At 37.9% G+C, this 18,540-nt stretch overlaps 1 protein-coding gene across 1 annotated transcript in view; it reads left to right on the forward strand.

Moving 5' to 3' along the window:
• ADAMTS20 (ADAM metallopeptidase with thrombospondin type 1 motif 20) overlaps positions 1–18,540 on the forward strand; it is a 169,909-nt gene that overhangs the window by 88,846 nt on the left and 62,523 nt on the right. The window contains exons 15-23 of the mRNA XM_036301604.1: positions 1,672–1,789; positions 4,182–4,277; positions 6,715–6,881; positions 7,273–7,402; positions 13,065–13,191; positions 15,007–15,217; positions 15,915–16,079; positions 16,589–16,753; positions 18,210–18,329. Of these exons, the coding sequence (XP_036157497.1) occupies positions 1,672–1,789; positions 4,182–4,277; positions 6,715–6,881; positions 7,273–7,402; positions 13,065–13,191; positions 15,007–15,217; positions 15,915–16,079; positions 16,589–16,753; positions 18,210–18,329 (1,299 nt within the window). The remainder of the gene's footprint in view (positions 1–1,671; positions 1,790–4,181; positions 4,278–6,714; positions 6,882–7,272; positions 7,403–13,064; positions 13,192–15,006; positions 15,218–15,914; positions 16,080–16,588; positions 16,754–18,209; positions 18,330–18,540) is intronic.

Here is an 18,540-nt window from a genome sequence, read left to right on the forward strand (position 1 = left end):
GTCTTAATTAGGGGGAAGTGGGTAAAGGTTTTGAAGAATGCTCATGGAGGATGTGAGGCTTGAACTAATTATGAAGGTTTTAGAAAGGTGAGGATATAAGGTGAGATAGGGGCTAACCAATGGTTGTTCTATGCACTTTTACCCTAAAGTCCTTGGAGATCTTTAGGATTTGGAATTGAGGAAGAGATGTGATTTGATTTGCATGTCAGAATCTTTAGAATGCACTGGGTTAGGAGAAGCTTGGAGATGGGTGGGCCATTTAGCAGGATTTTAGGTGAGAGCAGATAAGACCCTGAATTCAAGCACACATACTGCACGTGGCGATCTTAAAAATGGTGATGAACTTGAAAACCAGATAGTGAATGCTGTCTAGAGAATACAAGTGAAATTTTATGAACTCATTCTTTTGGTTAAGTGTAACTTAGTAGAACCGAGTTCTCCCTATAACCAAACATCTATTACCAGTCACCCAGGTGACAGAGGGGTTGCACACAGGTGCTAATGAGATGTTCAAAGGAACTTAAAGTAACTTACACATTGGAAAAACCTTAAATACTAGAAAACAGGTACTCAGTGGCCTGAAAAATTTTTGAATCTAATTTATCAGCAGAAAGTCATATAAAATAAAAAAAATATGATTACGTGAACATGTATAGATGCATACTACTTTCAGAAACTATCCGCTTGAAATTTTTAAAATTCAAATATTTGCCTTGTATATAAAAATTCATGAGGTTTATGATATTTTCTTACTTTTCCAATCACCAAATTTAGAGGACTTGTCCAGAGAACTAAAAAGTTATTGCTGCATATGTAGAGGACATCTTCTGCATTTGTTCTTTTAAACCTCTAACTAACCATTTACTTTTACCTTTTACTTATGTATTCATTCTTTTCATAAACCCTGTTTATTATGCTGGATATTAGTTTTGGAGAAATAAACTTTCTTTCAATTGTACTCAGTTTATTATGAATTCTAATGTCATGAGTTTTAAAAAAAATGAATCACAAAAGACATCTTTTTGGAGTTACTTTTTAAAATTCTTACCCAAGGATATGTTTTTATTGATTTTAGAGAGAGAATGAAAAAGGGGGAGAGAAAGAAAGAAAAATTGATGTGAGAGAGAAACATTGATTGGTTGCCTCCTGTATGCACCTCAACTGGTACTGAACCCACAATCTAGGTATGTGCCCTGACTGGGAATTGAACCTACAACCTTTTAAAAGTGTACAGCATAATGCTCTAACCAACTGAGCCACCTGACCAGGGCTAGGGTTATTTTAATGTATTACTTACATAGTCATATTTTTTGTGCCTCTTGAATGACATTTATTTAAAGAGTGGTTTTCAAATGAGGGATATAGGAATCAGCCTTTGTTTGTTACAATGTGGATTCCTAGGTTTCACCTTTAAGGTTTCCCTGGTGGCCTTTTTCAGTGCCATTTTATGTGATTTTGATGCAGGAGGGATGTAGATGAATCTTTGAAAAACACTGCTTTTTCAACCAGGTGAACAAACATGTGAAAATATTGACATATGAAAAGGTCAGTAGATATTATGAAAAAAATCCTGCTGTATCAGATCTCCTATTAATTGAAAGAACTTTGTAAAGCACCATGTTTATCATGAGTCATTTTTATAACATTGATTTGATTTATTGTATTTTGAAGCAAGCTGGTTGTGACCATGTGTTAAACTCCAAGGCCAGGAGAGACAAATGTGGTGTGTGTGGTGGGGATAATTCATCATGCAGGACAATGTCAGGAGTCTTCAACAGTGCTCATTATGGTAAGCTGTGTATCTGGTTCTAGTTTTCCCTTTTTTTGGTGTAAGAATGGTGTATGTGATGAAGGTATACTAAAAATGGTTTGTTATTGTTTTGTCTAGTCTCTACCCTTAATTAAAATTGATTATTAGGGGGTGGGAGCAGGGTGGAGAGGGTCCATGGAAGAAAAAAAGGGGACATCTGTAATACTTTCAACAATAAAGATGAATTTAAAAATATAAAATACAAGCCATGAAACTTAAAAAAAGGATAGTTAAAGAAAAATTTCCTAAATATAAAAGATTAAATCTTATACCAGATTTATCCTTGAATTAGTGAATTTACCCGCTAAAGGTAAATGCATTTAAAAAAATTTATTAGGTGCGTTTATTAGAGTAAATCCACTGCTATTTGACAATGATGTGTGAATAGTTCCCCCAGTTAGCGATGTGTTCTTACTGCAGTTCCTATAATCCCTAATGTATACTGTATTTATAATGTTTCCAGGAAACTTGTTTTTAATTATTTTTCATTATTTGAATCAAAAATTTTGTGTGTGTGTGTGACCTGGCCCATCTGTTGTGCTTCTTATTGATGACATATTGAAAACGTTGATTGAAGGTGGAAGGGTGAAAACATAACTTAAATATGGATTTTGAATTATTATTACATTTGATTTTCCAGGAAGTATTTGTATTACAAGGTGTAACTGATATTTGGCATGATTTCATTTTTCTTCAAAATTGTTAAGAGAATATAGCAGATTTTTTTCTATTCTAAAAATGTCTTGGAAATGTTTTTTTTTTCTTTTTTATGGTAATGAAAACAGCCCTTTAAAACTTTCCTTGCAAAATAAAAATTTACTTTTACAGTTTTATTGTTCAGCTTTAAATTATATTCACATATGTTCGAGCACAGTTAAGTTAGTATGAATTGCTTCATTTAAAGCAATATATTTTAAAACAAAATTTACTTTTTTATTAATATTAAAAGTATAGTACATTTCATACTATGATGATACTTACAAATCCTAGTTACCAGATCATCTGACTTATTTTTGTAGTTATGATTCATTATTTCATTAGAGCCATACATATTTAACCCCTTTTTTTTATAATCAATGGCCCATATTTATCAGTCTGATATGTATTCACTGGAAAACATTTTTCTGTATAAAACCACATGCACCAAATTGTACTATGAATTAATCAGTTTGCAAATGGAAAAGATGTTAAATACATTTGTATGCTCTGAAGAGCATTGTCACATCACTGCCCCCTGGCGGTAGCCTTCATCTTGTCACTTTTGCCATGCTTAGGAATTGCCTTCTTGAAAAATGTATAATAGCAAAGACAAATAGTGAAGGTCGTAGGAATATTTTATAGTAAAAAATCATGGATTAAAATTATTCTTCTAGACTGATAGCCTGCAACCATATCTATATAGTGTATACAGAATCTTCAAACCTTATATTTCAATGTGATGCCTTAGGGAGATATAAATAAGGCTGCTCTAAAAACATGCAAGGTAATTTCATGTCGGACTTAAGCTCTTTTAAACTTCCCCTTTTTAAATTCATTCCATATTTATCAAAGTTAGCGTACAAGAAAAATTTCAACTCCATTTATTCATGTATTAAATAGAAAAGGAAAATTCTATAAGGAAAAGGAAAAACTTAGAATTAATATCACTAGAGCAAATGAGAATGTTTAGACAATTATGAACTGTGTAACATGAGTAGTTTTAGCATAGGGAAAACTTTCCATTCTTTCTTAATATACATTTAATATAGTGTTTCCTCATCTTTTGAGCAGTGCCAGTGTTGGTGAATTAGGTCTCATAAAATAGAAATATTATTTTCATTTCTCTCAAGTAAATTTTTTACTTTTCTCTTGACAATAATGTAAAATGTTGGGGGTACCTATAGGGATTTCTGCTTATACTAGAGACTAAAAGCTTAAAAAATATGCTTCTCATTAACTCACATTATTTTGCTCTTTACTAAGTCTCTTGTACACATATAGTAATGCCCAACTATTTTGATATCTTTTGGATTTGTGGATAGCATTTGGAATATTGCATTAAAAAACACGTTAGGAAATGTAAAATGGAGCATACTAGCTTCATTCTTATTCTATACTCAGAATTTTAGAAGTAAGAAAAATTAGGATTTGTACATTTTAAGAATCCCAAACTCTCTTATGTTTCTAGACGGCAACTACTTTTTCTCAATTCTTAGCAATTTGTATAAGGCGTTGATTTTAAAAAGAGTAAGCACTGGTATCACTTATCAAAGATAAAATGAAATTAAGTCTGACTATACTATTGAAATTTTTCAGTCATTCAGCAGTAATAGCCTCTGGACCATCTGTTTTTGTGTGTGTGAAAGTTAACATGTATCAAATTATATTGTAGGTTATAATGCTGTCGTAAAGATTCCCGCAGGAGCAACCAACATTGATATTCTTCAGCACAGCTATTCTGGAACACCAGCAGATGACAATTACCTTGGTAAACATTTCTAGTAAACAGCACCAATATGTGATTCGTGTGCGATTTCATGGAGATCTGCGGTTGATGTAAATTCTTGGAAGGCAAGCAGAGACCCCTGAAAAAACATGCAATGTCAGTTCATACTGAGCTGAGTCATCTGACTCCAGATACATGTTTTCTTCTGAACTATACACTGATTCCTATTTGAAAAATATGTAACTAAATTCTGAAAAGTAAATTTGAAATTTTCCCCATGGGAGTGCTTTAAATAACCATAAAGGTTACGTTTAAAGTTGAATGTTTATTTAAAATAAAATCCTCTTCTATCTTTTAATATAAAGTTAGAGACCTGTTTGAGGTTTGATGTTTTAAAGAATTTTCTTCAATTCTCTTTTGCCATGTAGTAAAAGGATTTATATACAGTTTTTAAAAAGTTCTTATGTTAAAGAAAAGAATTATGGATTCATATATTTAGATGTTAATGAATATTTAGTTACATTATATTGTCCTTTAGCTATTTCTAAAGTATAGATTTCATTTCTTATTTTTAGAAAGTAGCTTTTAGGTTTAGGGAATTTCACTTAGGCCCAAAGATGAAGAGAATGCTTTACAATCCTTTTTCTTCTGCCTGAAAAATACTTTAATATTGACTTATGTATGACTCACCAAGCTAGAGTAGGTGGTGTAGAGCTGAAATTCAGAAAGTACCTGCTTCACATTAATGAAATGTGAAACGCTGGCTCAAATAATCAATGCTTATAACTGAGGATCTGCTTCTATAATGAACAGCTTATCTAGGAATTGCATTTGGCATTATAAAGTCAAATGTAAAGGGAACAATCGCTTAGCAGCGGTTCTCAACCTGTGGGTCGTGACCCCTTTGGTGGTCGAACGATCCTTTCACAGGGGTCACCTAAGACCATTCTGCATATCAGATATTTACATTACGATTCATAACAGTAGCAACATTACAGTTATGAAGTAGCAGCGAAAATAATTTTATGGTGGGTCACAACATGAGGAACTATATTTAAAGGGCCAGAAGTTTGAGAACCGCTGGCTTAGTGGATGCAGGATATTTGGGGGAGGGGGAGTGATGAAAAAGTTTTAGAACTGATAGAGATAATGGTTGTGCAACATTATTCACTTTAAAATGGTTAATTTTATGTTATGTAAATTTTTGTAAAACTGCAAAAATATTCTCAAAGAAAATCAAGTGTAAATAATTTGATTAGTCTTTTATATTTAGTTAATATCTCTCTCTTAGGTTCCAAATACAGATATTGTATCTTCCCTAGGAATGCCCAAGTTTAAAAATTAGAAATGTTCACCAGTAAAATAGCAAAATGCTTTGGAAGAGAACTGCTAGTGACAATATCAAAATCTAAGTTGAAATGAACAAAATAAACAAGAAAGGTTTTCTAAAACATGTATTTGTAAAATGTGCTTTGGTAACTAAAAGTAGTAAAATGTATACAGTATTTCTCAGTCATGTTCTACTCATTTCCCTTAGTTTTAATGTAACTGATACTCCCTTAAATAGGTCTTCCCACTTTGGCCAAAGTGCAGACTTATGCGGAGCAATTTCCATTTTGTAGGATAAATGTAGAACTTTATTGGTTCTTCATTGAATTTAGTGGAGTATATAAAGACACTCATAATAGTCCATACAGACAGAGAAATATCAAAATTATAAATACCTAGGTAGCTTTTTCAAGGGGTGTAGAATTTATTATGAAATTAGCCATATAGGTAACTTGTATGCCCTAGATGAGGTTCCTTGAAAGACCAAACAAACGTTTTTCCAAACAGGCTATTGTTCAGCTGGGAACTATAATATAAGTAAAGCCACAAAAGGGATTTGGTTAATATGGCATTTTTGTTAGTGTAAAATTTAACATATTATATACCCTCTTGAAAATTAAAAATGCATAAAGCAATTTACGCACAATAACAACATGCATCTCCATGAAAAAGATCCAAACATTTATATAGAGAATCGTGTAGTCATCACATGCCTTTCGAGCATTGACCCTGAAGTTAAAAAAAATATTTTTTATTTTTCTGACCTTACTGTTTTAAAGCTGTGTACATTTTTTTCCAAGATAAGTGTAAATGGAATGTTGCCGCAGTCCAGCGGCTCTTCCTTTCCTTGCCACTGATGGCCAGCGTTGTTTTAGCTGATCTTGCTGCTGGGCCCATGGCTTCTTTCTGTTTTCCCACTTTTGTATGTCCCTCCGGAAGCTGCATGATTGCAGAAGAAGGTTCCACCACAGATAGAAAAGTGTAGGGCTGAAGGGTCCCTACATTGTAGTAGAATAAAGGATACCACATTGTAGTAACAAAGTTTATCGACTCAAGTATTTACTTTCTTCATTCAAAAGGATTTGAATTTTAAAAGTTAAAAAATTTTCTGTGCTGGTTTTGCTGTTTCATGAGTACCATTCTTTTACAGCATTATCTGACACTCAAGGGAACTTTCTTTTGAATGGAAATTTTGTTGTAAGTATGGCAAAGAAAGAAATCCATGTACAAGGAGCCATTTTTGAATACAGTGGTTCAAACAGCTCAACCGAACGAATCAACAGTACTGATCGGCTAGAAGAAGAACTTGTTTTGCAGGTAAATTCTCAGTAGTCATTAAAAAGGCTTAGCTTTAATCATATTAGTAAACTGTGATGATGAAGCGCTTTGCGGTTATTATTAAAAATAAAATGAGCCGAAGCCGGTTTGGCTCAGTGGATAGAGCGTCGGCTTGTGGACTGAGAGGTCCCAGGTTCGATTCCGGTCAAGGGCATGTACCTGGGTTGCGGGCACTTCTCCAGTGGGAGATGTGCAGGAGGCAGCTGTTCAATGTTTCTCTCTCATCGATGTTTCTAACTCTCTATCTCTCTCCCTTCCTCTCTGTAAAAAAATCAATAAAATATATTAAAAAAAATAAAATAAAATGTTACCTTGTAGGAATATGTCTTTTATATGAATTAATTGTATGCTCCTGTGCTTTTGTATTAAGGTTTTGTGTGTGGGTAATTTGTACAACCCAGATGTACGTTATTCCTTCAATATCCCTGTGGAAGAGAAGAGAGACCAGTTCACGTGGGACCCCTATGGACCATGGCAAGACTGTACCAGAATGTGCCAAGGTACACTGGCATTAAAAGAGACAAAAGCTTGTGCAGGCGGGTATAATTTGGGTTACTTTTGAGTCTGACTTGTATTGCTCTGGCAGAATTCTCCCCACTGTCCACACACATGTATACCACACAGACATACAAAGCTTCCCTGTCTTTTCCCTTCCTATTTTTCTCTTCACTCATTCTTTTTTATACTTAGCCTCATTTAGCTCTACCCATTTGAACATTCAGCATTACCATTCCTTTCCTTTCTCTTCACAGTTTCTGTCTCACAGTCACAGAAAGTTCCTCTAACTTGTTTCCCAGTGAAATAGCCCCCCCTCCACACAGTTCCCCAGCCCCTTCTCTTTCTTTTAGTGTTAGAGTGCCAAACATTCTTTCATGCTTTTCTTTTCCTTCTGTGGCCACAGAAATGTATGTTTGTACTGATAGCACGCATCGCTGAAAGGAGCATAGTGGAAAATGGAAAGTTTACAGTAGGGATAGAAAATGAAAAGCCTGGCGTCTTTAATGCTCTGTAATTAAGGATAGGTAATTTGTGCAATACTGTTTGTTCAAATCAGTAAGCATTTATTGAGAGACTACTTTGTTTCAGGTTATTAATAAGACCCCAATTCTGTGTTCAAGTTATAAAGTCTAGTGGATGAAGTAGAGTCTGAGGAGATGACCTTACTTTATAATGGTAAATAAATGGTAGAGACAGAGAGGACCACAGAAAAGGTGGAGGGAGCACTCCATGAGGAGATTACATCTGAAGGTACAGGAAAGTTTGTGTAGAATGGAAAAGGAGTTCCCATGGGGACTAGAGAGACGTTTAGGATTTAGGGGATCAGTGGATCAGAGGAGAGGATGCTACTAAGGACAGTGTGGACATGAGCTGAAAGAAGGTGGGTGGCCAGAAGCAGTGACCACAGATGATGGGGATGGGGGGGACAGTCTAACAAACTGACGTCAAGGTGCCAAAGGTGTTGAGGCCCCTTTGGAGCTGGCCCAGGGGCGCCCAGAATGGCTGCGTGGGAACCAGGTGCTCCTGTTTGGGCTGTGTCTCAGTGGAGGGTAGAGACTGAGGAAGATGATGCTAGGCCGGCTGGAACAGATGCTGGCCGTGGGAAGAGAGAGCTTCGATGACACAGAGGAGAAGGAATTCATTTCCCCAGGAAGACCCTGCATGTGCTTCACAGGAGAGAACGGAGGTTTTGAGGACTGAGTGGGTGAGCTGGTCCGTGGCAGTGAGCGTGGGAAGCTAGGAACACATCCATGGAACAGCGGAATGAAGGAGTGTTCTAAATGTGAACACACCAAGCAAAGAATAACAAGATCCGAAATGGAGGTTGGACAAGACACGGTCGGATGGTTTGGGGGATCTGAACCAGGAGAGGTCTCTTATACAACTGTGTGCAAGGAAAAAGGAGCTACTATTGCCACATTGTGATACTATGATTGATATTCTCTCTCTGCTTGTGCGTAACTTTTGGTTTCTCTACAGTTAAGTTTCCTCAGTTGTATTTGTCTCCTTGTTCTTCTGTGTACTGAAAGTTATCAGTCCCCAAACTTTTGGTGATAACTATACATTTTGCCTGTCAGTTTCATCTATCAGTTTAAATTATTCTTCATCTATCACTACCTTGGTCCTCTTTTCCGTTGTTCTAATTAGTTTTGCTTTTTAAGACTGTTACATGGCTGTCATCTTGTGCTTTACTTTCATTATTATTCAAGGAAATCTGTTCGACTTTCTTTTGTGTTGGATTTCCTGTTTCCTAAATCCCATGAATTCCTCTTTTTGATTGATTTCACCCACTGGGTAGATCATATCCCCCAGTATTTTCCTGAAAAAGGAAGATAGTTTTTTGAGACCTTTCCTATTTGAAAATGGCATTATTCTCTTCTCACGCCTGGCTGATAGTTTGGCTGGTATAAAATTGTAAGTTAGATTGTTTTCCTTTACAGTTTCGAAAGCCTCCTTTTCTGGGTTGTTTTCTGATTTCCTGTGATACTTTCTATTGTGGAAGTTTTGTGGATTCCCTCTTTAGTTCTCCTGGTGTGAAATGTCAGGACAATGGGCCTTGATGTGGGTGTTTCTTTCATCTATTTTCCTAGGTTTATAGGATGCCATTCCAATTCGGAAACATATCCTTTGGCTTGAGAAAATTTATCACATTATTTCTTTGATAGTTTTTTCTCACATTAAATTTCTCTTCCATTTTTGCGAAATTTGTATTATTTGGATGTTCAGCATCCTGGATTGATCACTTCCATTTTCTTTTCCTTAGTTACATTGTTTCCTTAATATTTCTTCTCATAAATCTTGATTTGTTTTATGGGTACAATATCTATGTCTCTGAGAATATGAATCCTAGTCTGCAAGTTTTATTTTGCTCCCTGATATACCTGTTTCATTTTAGTTCCATTTTTATTTTGTTCTCTACTGTATTATTGGTTTTCCTAAAATGTCTGCTGATCCTCTCTTGCTTTTTCGTTATGAACACTAAAATCCTGAAAGTCCTGTGTGGGTCAGACAAGTCAAGTAGGGGCCTCATTATTGAGTAATTGGGTCACCAAATAGCCTTTTCATATGTCATTGGGGATATGCCCCCAAGTGTCATTAGTGGATCTTTTCTCTCGGGGTGAAGAGTCTCCCAAGAGAGAAATTCTCCTATATTCTTCTTTTTAAAAAAAAAAAAAAAAATTTATTGATTTCTGAGAGGGAGAGAGAGATAGAATCATTGATTGGCTGCCTCCTGCATGCCCCCTACTGGGGTCCGAGTCCACAACCTGGGCATGTGCCCTTGACCAGAATTGAACCTGGGACCCTTCAACCCACAGGCTGATGCTGTATACACTGAGCCAAACCAGCAAGGCCTTCCATCTTCTGAAGGTCAATGAGAGGACCAGGGAACCATTAAAGTTGGCTTGGAGCTAGAGAGAAATGAAGACAGTCCATTCTGGATCTCATCATTCAGAAGGAGGACTTTTACCTAACCCCCTATTTTCAGTGCAGTGCTTCCCAGCTTCCTTCAGCTGGGTCTGTGCCCTCAGGTTCACCTTCTCTGGAGCTATGATAGCCACAAGGTACACGTGGCTAGTCTGTTGAAATGTGCTCTCTATGAAATACACAATGGATTTGGAAAACTTAGCATAAAAAGAGTGTACAATATATCATCAATAATTTTTATAATGATACTAGAGGCCTGGTGCACGGATTCATGCACATTGAAAGGAAATTAATTAGAAGGTGGCCGGTGGGGCAGGACTGGGTGAGACAGGCCAGTCACGCCCTGGAGCCAACCTCCCGTGGTCCCTCCCCAGCCGGCTGCACCTGGGGCAGCACTGGGGCTCAAAGGGTGTCTGTGGAGTGAGCGGGGTCCCTCCAGCAGGTGGGGTCCCTCTGCCTGGCCTGAGGGGATTGGGCCGAAACCGGCTGTCCAACATCCCCCGAGGGGTCCCAGAGTGCAAGAGTGCACTCTGCAAAGTTGCTGTCGCTCAGCAGCTCCTGTGTTGAGCATCTGCCCCCTGGGGGTCAGTGCACATCATACCTACTGGCCGGTCGCATAGCCTTTTATATATATAGATAGATGTTGAAATGATCTCTCAGATATTTAAGGGTTAAATATAAATATTAATTTCACCTTTATCTTTTTACTTTTTTAGTGTGAATACTAGAAAATGTAAAAATGCATATGTGGCTCACATTCTGTGTTTGTGGGACAGTGCTGCTTTCAACAGGAAGGGCAGGAGTGGAACCATTCTTTGTAAAAGCTTTTCAATCAATTCTGCGTTGTTTTCAGGCCTACCCCTCACACACCGCCTCAGAGGAACCTGGCCTTCTTTATTCCTGGGCTTTTCTTGGATTCGGTGGCATGAGTGGTTTGTTTCTTCTTCACCTACCCCCTCCACTCAGGATTAAGTTTCAGCTTTCTTGACTGTTAAACAGTTATTTCCATCTACTTTCCATATTCAGAATTTCCTTTTCCTGCCTACTGTGTTTCCTTTTTTAGTCTTTGTGTGTTCTTTTAGGTTTGTGCCTTTTCAATGTGCCTTTAAGAGTTATTTCAGTTAGTGTTTAGGAAGGAGCGGAGATAAACGTGTGTTCACACTTAGCTAACTGGAAGTGTGCCCTTGAACTTTGATAAAACAGAAATCTGATCATGTCACTGACTGCTTAGACTCTTTCCTGTCTCCTCCGTGCGGAAAGTGTGAAGTTTAACGTACTCTGGCCCATTACAACCACTTCTCTTAGTTTACTTTTGCAGTGATTATGCTACATGCAAGCACCTGCCAAATCTCAGTGGCTTAGAACAACAAAGGTTTATTTCTTGCTCATACTGTTTTGGCTTTTAATTGGCTGACTATTCTTTGTTTGGTATCGGTGTCCATGTCATTTTAAAAAAATCAGTAGGCCTCTAGATGGTTTGGCTCAGTGGAGATTGAGTGACGTCTTGTGGACTGAAGGGTCCTGGGTTCAAATCTGGTCAAGGGCATGTACCTCCAGTGCAGGCTCGATCCCAGGCCCTGGTCAGGGCACATGTGGGAGGCAACTATTTGATGGATCTCTCTCACATCTCTCTCACACCTCTCTCTCTCTCTCTCTCTCTCTCTCTCTCTCTCTCTCTCTCTCTCTTTCTTTCTCTTCCCTTCCTCTCCTCTCTCCCACTCCTCTCTTCCACTCTCTTAAAAATCAATGGAAAAATATCCTCAGGTGAGGATTAACAACAAGTTAATAGACTTTATTTTTAGAGTTATTTTACGTTTATAGAAAAATAAAGCAGAAATTTCCTGTCTTTCTTCTTCCACTCCCCACCTCCATTCCTGTTATTAACATCTTGTATTAGCATGTCACAATTGGTACAATTAATGCATTATTATTAACTAAAGTCCATAGTTTCCATTAGGGTTCAGTCTTTGTTGTACATTCTATGAGTTTTGACAAATGTATGGAGACATGTATTCACTATTATATTATCATGAAGAATACCTTCACTTTCGAAGAAATCCCTCCCTCCATCCCCTCTCCAACTTCTGACAACCACTGATCTTTTGCTGTGTGTCCATGCCTTTTTCATTCATGACTCCAGGCTGAAAGCTCAGCCCATTTGGGGAAGGCTGTCTTGGAGATGGGGGGGAAGGAAAGAGCAGGCAGACACATGTAGGGCTTTAGAGCTTCTGCCTGGGACTGGAATAGGCCACATCCCCTGACAGTGGGTGGCATAAGTCTGATGTCAATGGGCAGGGAAGGATGCTCCTCCCACAGGAAGTTACAGTAACATTGTGGCAAGTGGAGATGTGCAATTCTATTACAGGGAAAAGGGGAGCAAATAATGGAGAACAATAACATAGTGTACCGTATAGCATCAGCGCCAACCTGGCCTCTCAGTTCTCCTCTCACAACCACTTCCTTCCAGCTATAATACATTTCCACCTGCTCCACTCATACCTGCCCACTTTTCTTATCTCTTCACTAAGCACACCCCTGAGTCTTTCAGGATTGAATTTATTATAGAAAGTAATTCCTGACTAGATTAATATGCTATATAATGTCCTATATAATGTCCTATATAATGCGTGGAATGGTTTTGCTTTCTTAGCTGAATCCTTTAGGCTATTAGCAGAATTAAAATGCAGAACATCTCCTTAATTGAGTTTTCTCTTTAATTTTCATTTGACATTTGTCAAGGTCTTCATAGAAGAAAAATTGCCTGCATACGTAAGAGTGATCGTATGGTAGTGCCTGATCAAAGATGTGACCACCTACCACTTCCATTGTTTGTGACTGAAAGATGCAATACAGACTGTGAACTAAGGTAAAGGAGTAATAATGTAAGCAATGTATACTGTAACCAGAGTCAAGCAAATTATCGAGAAGATGTAAAACATCTAGTGCAGTGACGGGCCCAGAGTGGGCATGTAGTTAATGTCTATCCTCTGTTCCTGCCAGACAATTATGAAATTTCAGGCTCACTGCCTTATGGTGTAACTCAGCAGTTGGTTTGAATTTTTGTTAATAGTATTTGCTGAATTCCAGTATAGAGGCCTTAATATTTGTGTAGGAAATAGAAACAAATTTGTCTGTAAAATATACACAAATAAACTCTAATCTGAAAACCCATGGTTTAGGACAGGGGTGGGCAAACTTTTTGACTCGAGGGCCCCAATGGGTTCTTAAACTGGACCGGAGGGCCGGAACAAAAGCATGGATGGAGTGTTTGTGTGAACTAATATAAATTCAAAGTAAACATCATTACATAAAAGGGTACGGTCTTTTATTTCAATAGTTTTATTCATTTCAAACGGGCCGGATCTGGCCCGCGGGCCGTAGTTTGCCCACGGCTGGTTTAGGATCTGAAACAATAAATGTTGTAGCATGATTCTGTAATTCTCATATAACTGATAAGCCAATGAACTTTTAAAGTTTTTAAGGATTAGAGAATCAATAGAGAAAGAAATCAATTTTGTCCATTAAGCATTAAGAAACATGACCATAGTGGGGAAGTTTGCATTTCTAACTTAAATTTCTCGTCAATAGGTTTTTTTGTGTGTATGGTGTGTGTGTGTGTGTGTGTGTGTGTGTGTGTGTGTGTGTGTGTGTGTGATTAGTCTTAGAATGAAGCTAAGAATAATAACCCATCTAGCGGGTAACAATTAACATTGGGGATGGCCAGAAACTCCTTCACTCAGCAAGGATGAAAATTTTTATGTGTTTATGGTGGCATTTGAATGCACAGAGTGAAAGCTTTGTGGGAGAACTGCCCGTATAAGTTACATCACTGCATTGCAGTGAAGTGAGGCACAATGACATCCTTGAGATACTGTTGGGGATGGAGATGAACTCCGTGCGTTCTATGCTTTGTCATACTGGAACACGACTATTGCCTGATAGGTTGCTGGACCATAATTGGAATAATTTGGCAAAAAAATTGAAGATTTTACTTGTGGAAAAAATGTTTTCCCTGAAAATGTCTAAGAGTAGATCACATAAATTAATAAGAAAATGTGGCATGCTCTACAAAAACCTTCACCACCTTTCAAAGGCTTTGTCTAAGTGGTGAGATCCTCAGTATCCCCCATTCATAACTACAGAGGGTTGCCTAGGAAGACACTACCCGATTATGAGACAAATATATTCAGTTATAGACTTAGTCATACAATTATTGCTACTAAATAATTGGGTAATCTTGATCTAAATCAGTTCTTTTCAAAAGTTTTTGGCAAAGCCAGGGTTGCAAAGCCACCCCCCAGAGCCAGGGTCAATAGGTATAGTGCTGACTCTATCTCCAGCTTTCACCAGACCAGCTTCATTTTTATCTAAGTGGAAAGCAAGTTCAGTTTTTCGGGGGGGGGGGATAAGTAATATTTCTAACAAAAAAATATTCAAGTGCTTATACCATTTGAACACACAACACCTCTGGGACTCATTTTCTCATCGGTAAAATGAAAGTATGATCTCTAAGAATTTTTTATTTAGAATTCAATGACATACAAAATATTTTCAGATGGCTTGCTTATCAACTTTCACACAATTTTAAAAACTGAATCGTATGCATGAGCTTCTCTGAGCCCGATTTTTAAGATGTATCAGTTGTCACACCTCCTAAGTGTATTAGCATCCTTCCCGCTAGGTGGCACATCATCGGCAAAAGTGAATGTTCATCCCACTGTGGTCAAGGATACAGGTCCTTGGACGTCCACTGCATGAAGTATTCCGTGCATAAAGGACAGACTGTCCCAGTAGATGACCACTACTGCAGTGACCAACTGAAACCTCCGACCAGAGAGCCCTGCCATGGCGACTGCGTGTTAACAAGGTGGCATTATTCGGAATGGTCCCAGGTACAAAGAAAAAGTATTCCTGAAGAAAGTTACTCCTTTTTTCCTAATGAAATATTTGTTTCTCTAAAGCAGCGATTCTCAACCTGTGGGTCGTGACCCTTTGGGGGTCGAACGACCCTTTCACAGGGGTCACCTAAGATAGTGATGGCGAACGTTTTGTGCTCGGTGTGTCAGCATTTTGAAAAACCCTAACTTAACTGTGGTGCCGTGCCAAATATAGAAATTTTTTGATATTTGCAACCATAGTAAAACAAAGATTTATATTTTTGATATTTATTTTATATATTTAAATGCAATTTAACAAAGAAAAATCAACCAAAAAAATGAGTTCGCGTATCACCTCTGACACGTGTGTCATAGGTTCGCCATCACTGGCCTAAGACCATCGGAAAAGACATATATAATTACATATTGTTTTTGTGATTAATCACTATGCTTTAATTATGTTCAATTTGTAACAGTGAAAATACATCCTGCATATCAGATATTTACATTACGATTCATAACAGTAGCAAAATTACAGTTATGAAGTAGCAATGAAAATAATGTTATGGTTGGGGGTCACCACAACATGAGGAACTGTATTAAAGGGTTGTGGCATAGGAAGGTTGAGAACCACTGCTCTAAAGCATACTTTTATTAAGGTCTCTTCCCCTCTCCCCCCCAATTTGTCACCACTTTTTTGTTTGTTTTTCAGTGTTCCAGGAGTTGTGGAGGAGGGGAAAGGTCTCGAGAATCTTATTGTATAAATCACTTTGGCCACCGTCTTGCTGACAGAGAATGCCAAGAGCTTCCCCACGTGATGACTGAGAATTGCAATGAATTTCCCTGTCCCAGTTGGGCTACCAGTGAGTGGAGTGAGGTAACATTAAACACACGAGGCTTAGAGTTATTATGATATTGTGTAGAAAAGCTTTGCTATTTAAGGCTTTATGTAATTCAAAACTACTTCATTTTATTTCACTTTGCAAATAACATGGTTGTCTTGGCAATAAAAATTAGTAGGTGGTTTGGTTTGTTCTTAAAATATTTACAGTATCTGGCTAACAGTAACCTTAACTGGTGTTTAATCTGTAACCATTTTCCTAAGAAAGTCCCACTGTCCACCATAGGATAAAATTCATACTTGTTCTAAGGTTATTTTTGTACCTTTGTTTCTAGGACAAGTAGATGTTGCACTGGGATTTGGGCAGCAAGTGTTGGTGGCTGATCTCACCCAGTGAATATCTCTAGAGGAGTGAAGAGAAAAAAACATCCTTAGGAATGATCTTTCGGCTGCATTTTAATATGCAAATGAATCATTGTGTCCTTTTGTAAGGCATTGCATTGATTAATATTGAAAACAAATAATGGTCAGTGATGTTCTTACAGTGTCCTGTTACATGTGGAAAAGGAACAAAGCGGCGACAGGTGTGGTGTGAACTGAATGAAGATCATTTGAGTGACGGCTTCTGTAATCCAAGCACCAAACCTGAATCCCTGAGACCATGTGAGCTTCATGCATGTGCTTCCTGGCAAGTCGGACCCTGGGGTTCTGTGAGTATATGATAAGGGTTTTTCTGATTTAATCTATCCTTACAGAAAAGCACAAACAGTGTGGTATATTTATTCTTTTAGTAGATGCAGCTAAATTTGATTGATTTGTAGGAAAAATACCACTGCAACAGTAAACCCTTATCTGCAAAATTTTCTCAGTATTGCTATTAATTTGTTCTGGTAAATATTTCAACTTTGGCTTTGAATTTACTTTTGCTAACCAAGATGCCACGCATTTTATGCTTTCGTCAGCTTTGTTTATAAATATTTTCATGTTGTTTCTAATTATCTTTCCTGTATTTAGAACAGGCATTGTTTAGAAGGTTTGCCAACAAGGAAGCTAGGAACGTGCAGGATGAGCCGTGGTCAGGCTGGACAGGGGGTGGGGGGCACTTTATTATCCTGTGGCAGGTTGCCACGGTTGATGGGAAACCTTCTCCCATCTTCCCTTTGACTTTGTCTTAATGCTCTTCCTTCTATGTCTCTTTGGAATTTACTCAGCATGTGTGTGTTACATGCTAGTGAGTTAGCCCGGACTCCCGGGGACCCTATGAATGGGTGATGTCCACAGTGCACTATCTTTAGCATCCTGCTCAGCTCTGTAGACTCATATCAATGGTTTCTTTATGGAATCAATCCATCTGATACTTAGTCTTCCACTTTTTCTGCTGCCTTCCATCCTTCCCTGCATCATTCTTTTCCAAAAAACCCCGCCCTCTCATGATGGGCCCAGAGTAGTATAGCTTTAGTTGTGTCATTTGCCTCTACTGATAGTTCAGGCTTAATTTACTCTACGGACCCACCTTTGTGTCTTTCTGACAATCCAGGATATCCACAGAGCTCTGCTACAACACTGTATTTCAGTTAACCAATTTAGCCTACTAAATAACATACATGCACCAGCTAGATTTTGGGGGAAAAGTATTTAGTTTACCTAAAGTCTGTTGACTCTGCCTCTACAATGTTAGGTCTCTATTGATATTTTCACATAATTATATTTTAAAGATACAATAATAACTGCCCATTTAAACTTCAATACTTTATTAGTATGTATATAAATTTGAATAAATATATAAGGAGAGTAAATTTACTAATATTTAGTCTAGAATCTGGTATCAAAAACTATTAAAAAGATCTGAAAGTATATTAACTGTATTTATTAAAAATTTAAGTTTTTGTCATTTTTTTAAAATATATTTCTTTATTGACTTATGAGAGGAAGGGAGAGGGAGGAAGAGATAGAAACATCAATGATGAGAGAGTCATTGATTGGCTGCCTTCTGCACGGCCCCCACTGGGGACCAAGCCCGCAGCCCGGGCATGTGCCCTTGGCTGGAATCGACCCCGGGACCCTTCAGTCCCCAGGCCGACGCTCTATCCACTGCGCCAAACTGGCTAGGGCAGTTTTTGTCATTTTTAAATAATGAAGGTGTTTGCTACCTGCTCTGTTCTTCAGTGCACAGCCTCCTGTGGACATGGGTATCAGATGCGTGCTGTGAAGTGTGTGGATGAGCTGCTCAGTGCCGTGTTGGATGACAGACTGTGCTATGGAGCTAGTCGCCCCAGTGACAGGCAGGTAAAGGACACCTCTTCCTGGATTTTAGAAAAGAAAGATTTATGATGCAGGAGAATTATTGATGTGTTAAAATTATTTCCACATGTATTTTCCCCACTATATGCCTTATGAACGTGTGTGTGCATACTCGCCAGAGAGAACTTATTGTCGTTGGTTTTGCCAGCCTTATAGCTTTAGTAATGCTTTTTTTATTCTTTATCTGCCATTGGGT

Source organism: Myotis myotis, unplaced genomic scaffold (genome assembly GCF_014108235.1).
Source record: "Myotis myotis isolate mMyoMyo1 unplaced genomic scaffold, mMyoMyo1.p scaffold_m19_p_3, whole genome shotgun sequence".
In the NCBI taxonomy this organism is placed as follows: Eukaryota; Metazoa; Chordata; class Mammalia; order Chiroptera; family Vespertilionidae; genus Myotis; species Myotis myotis.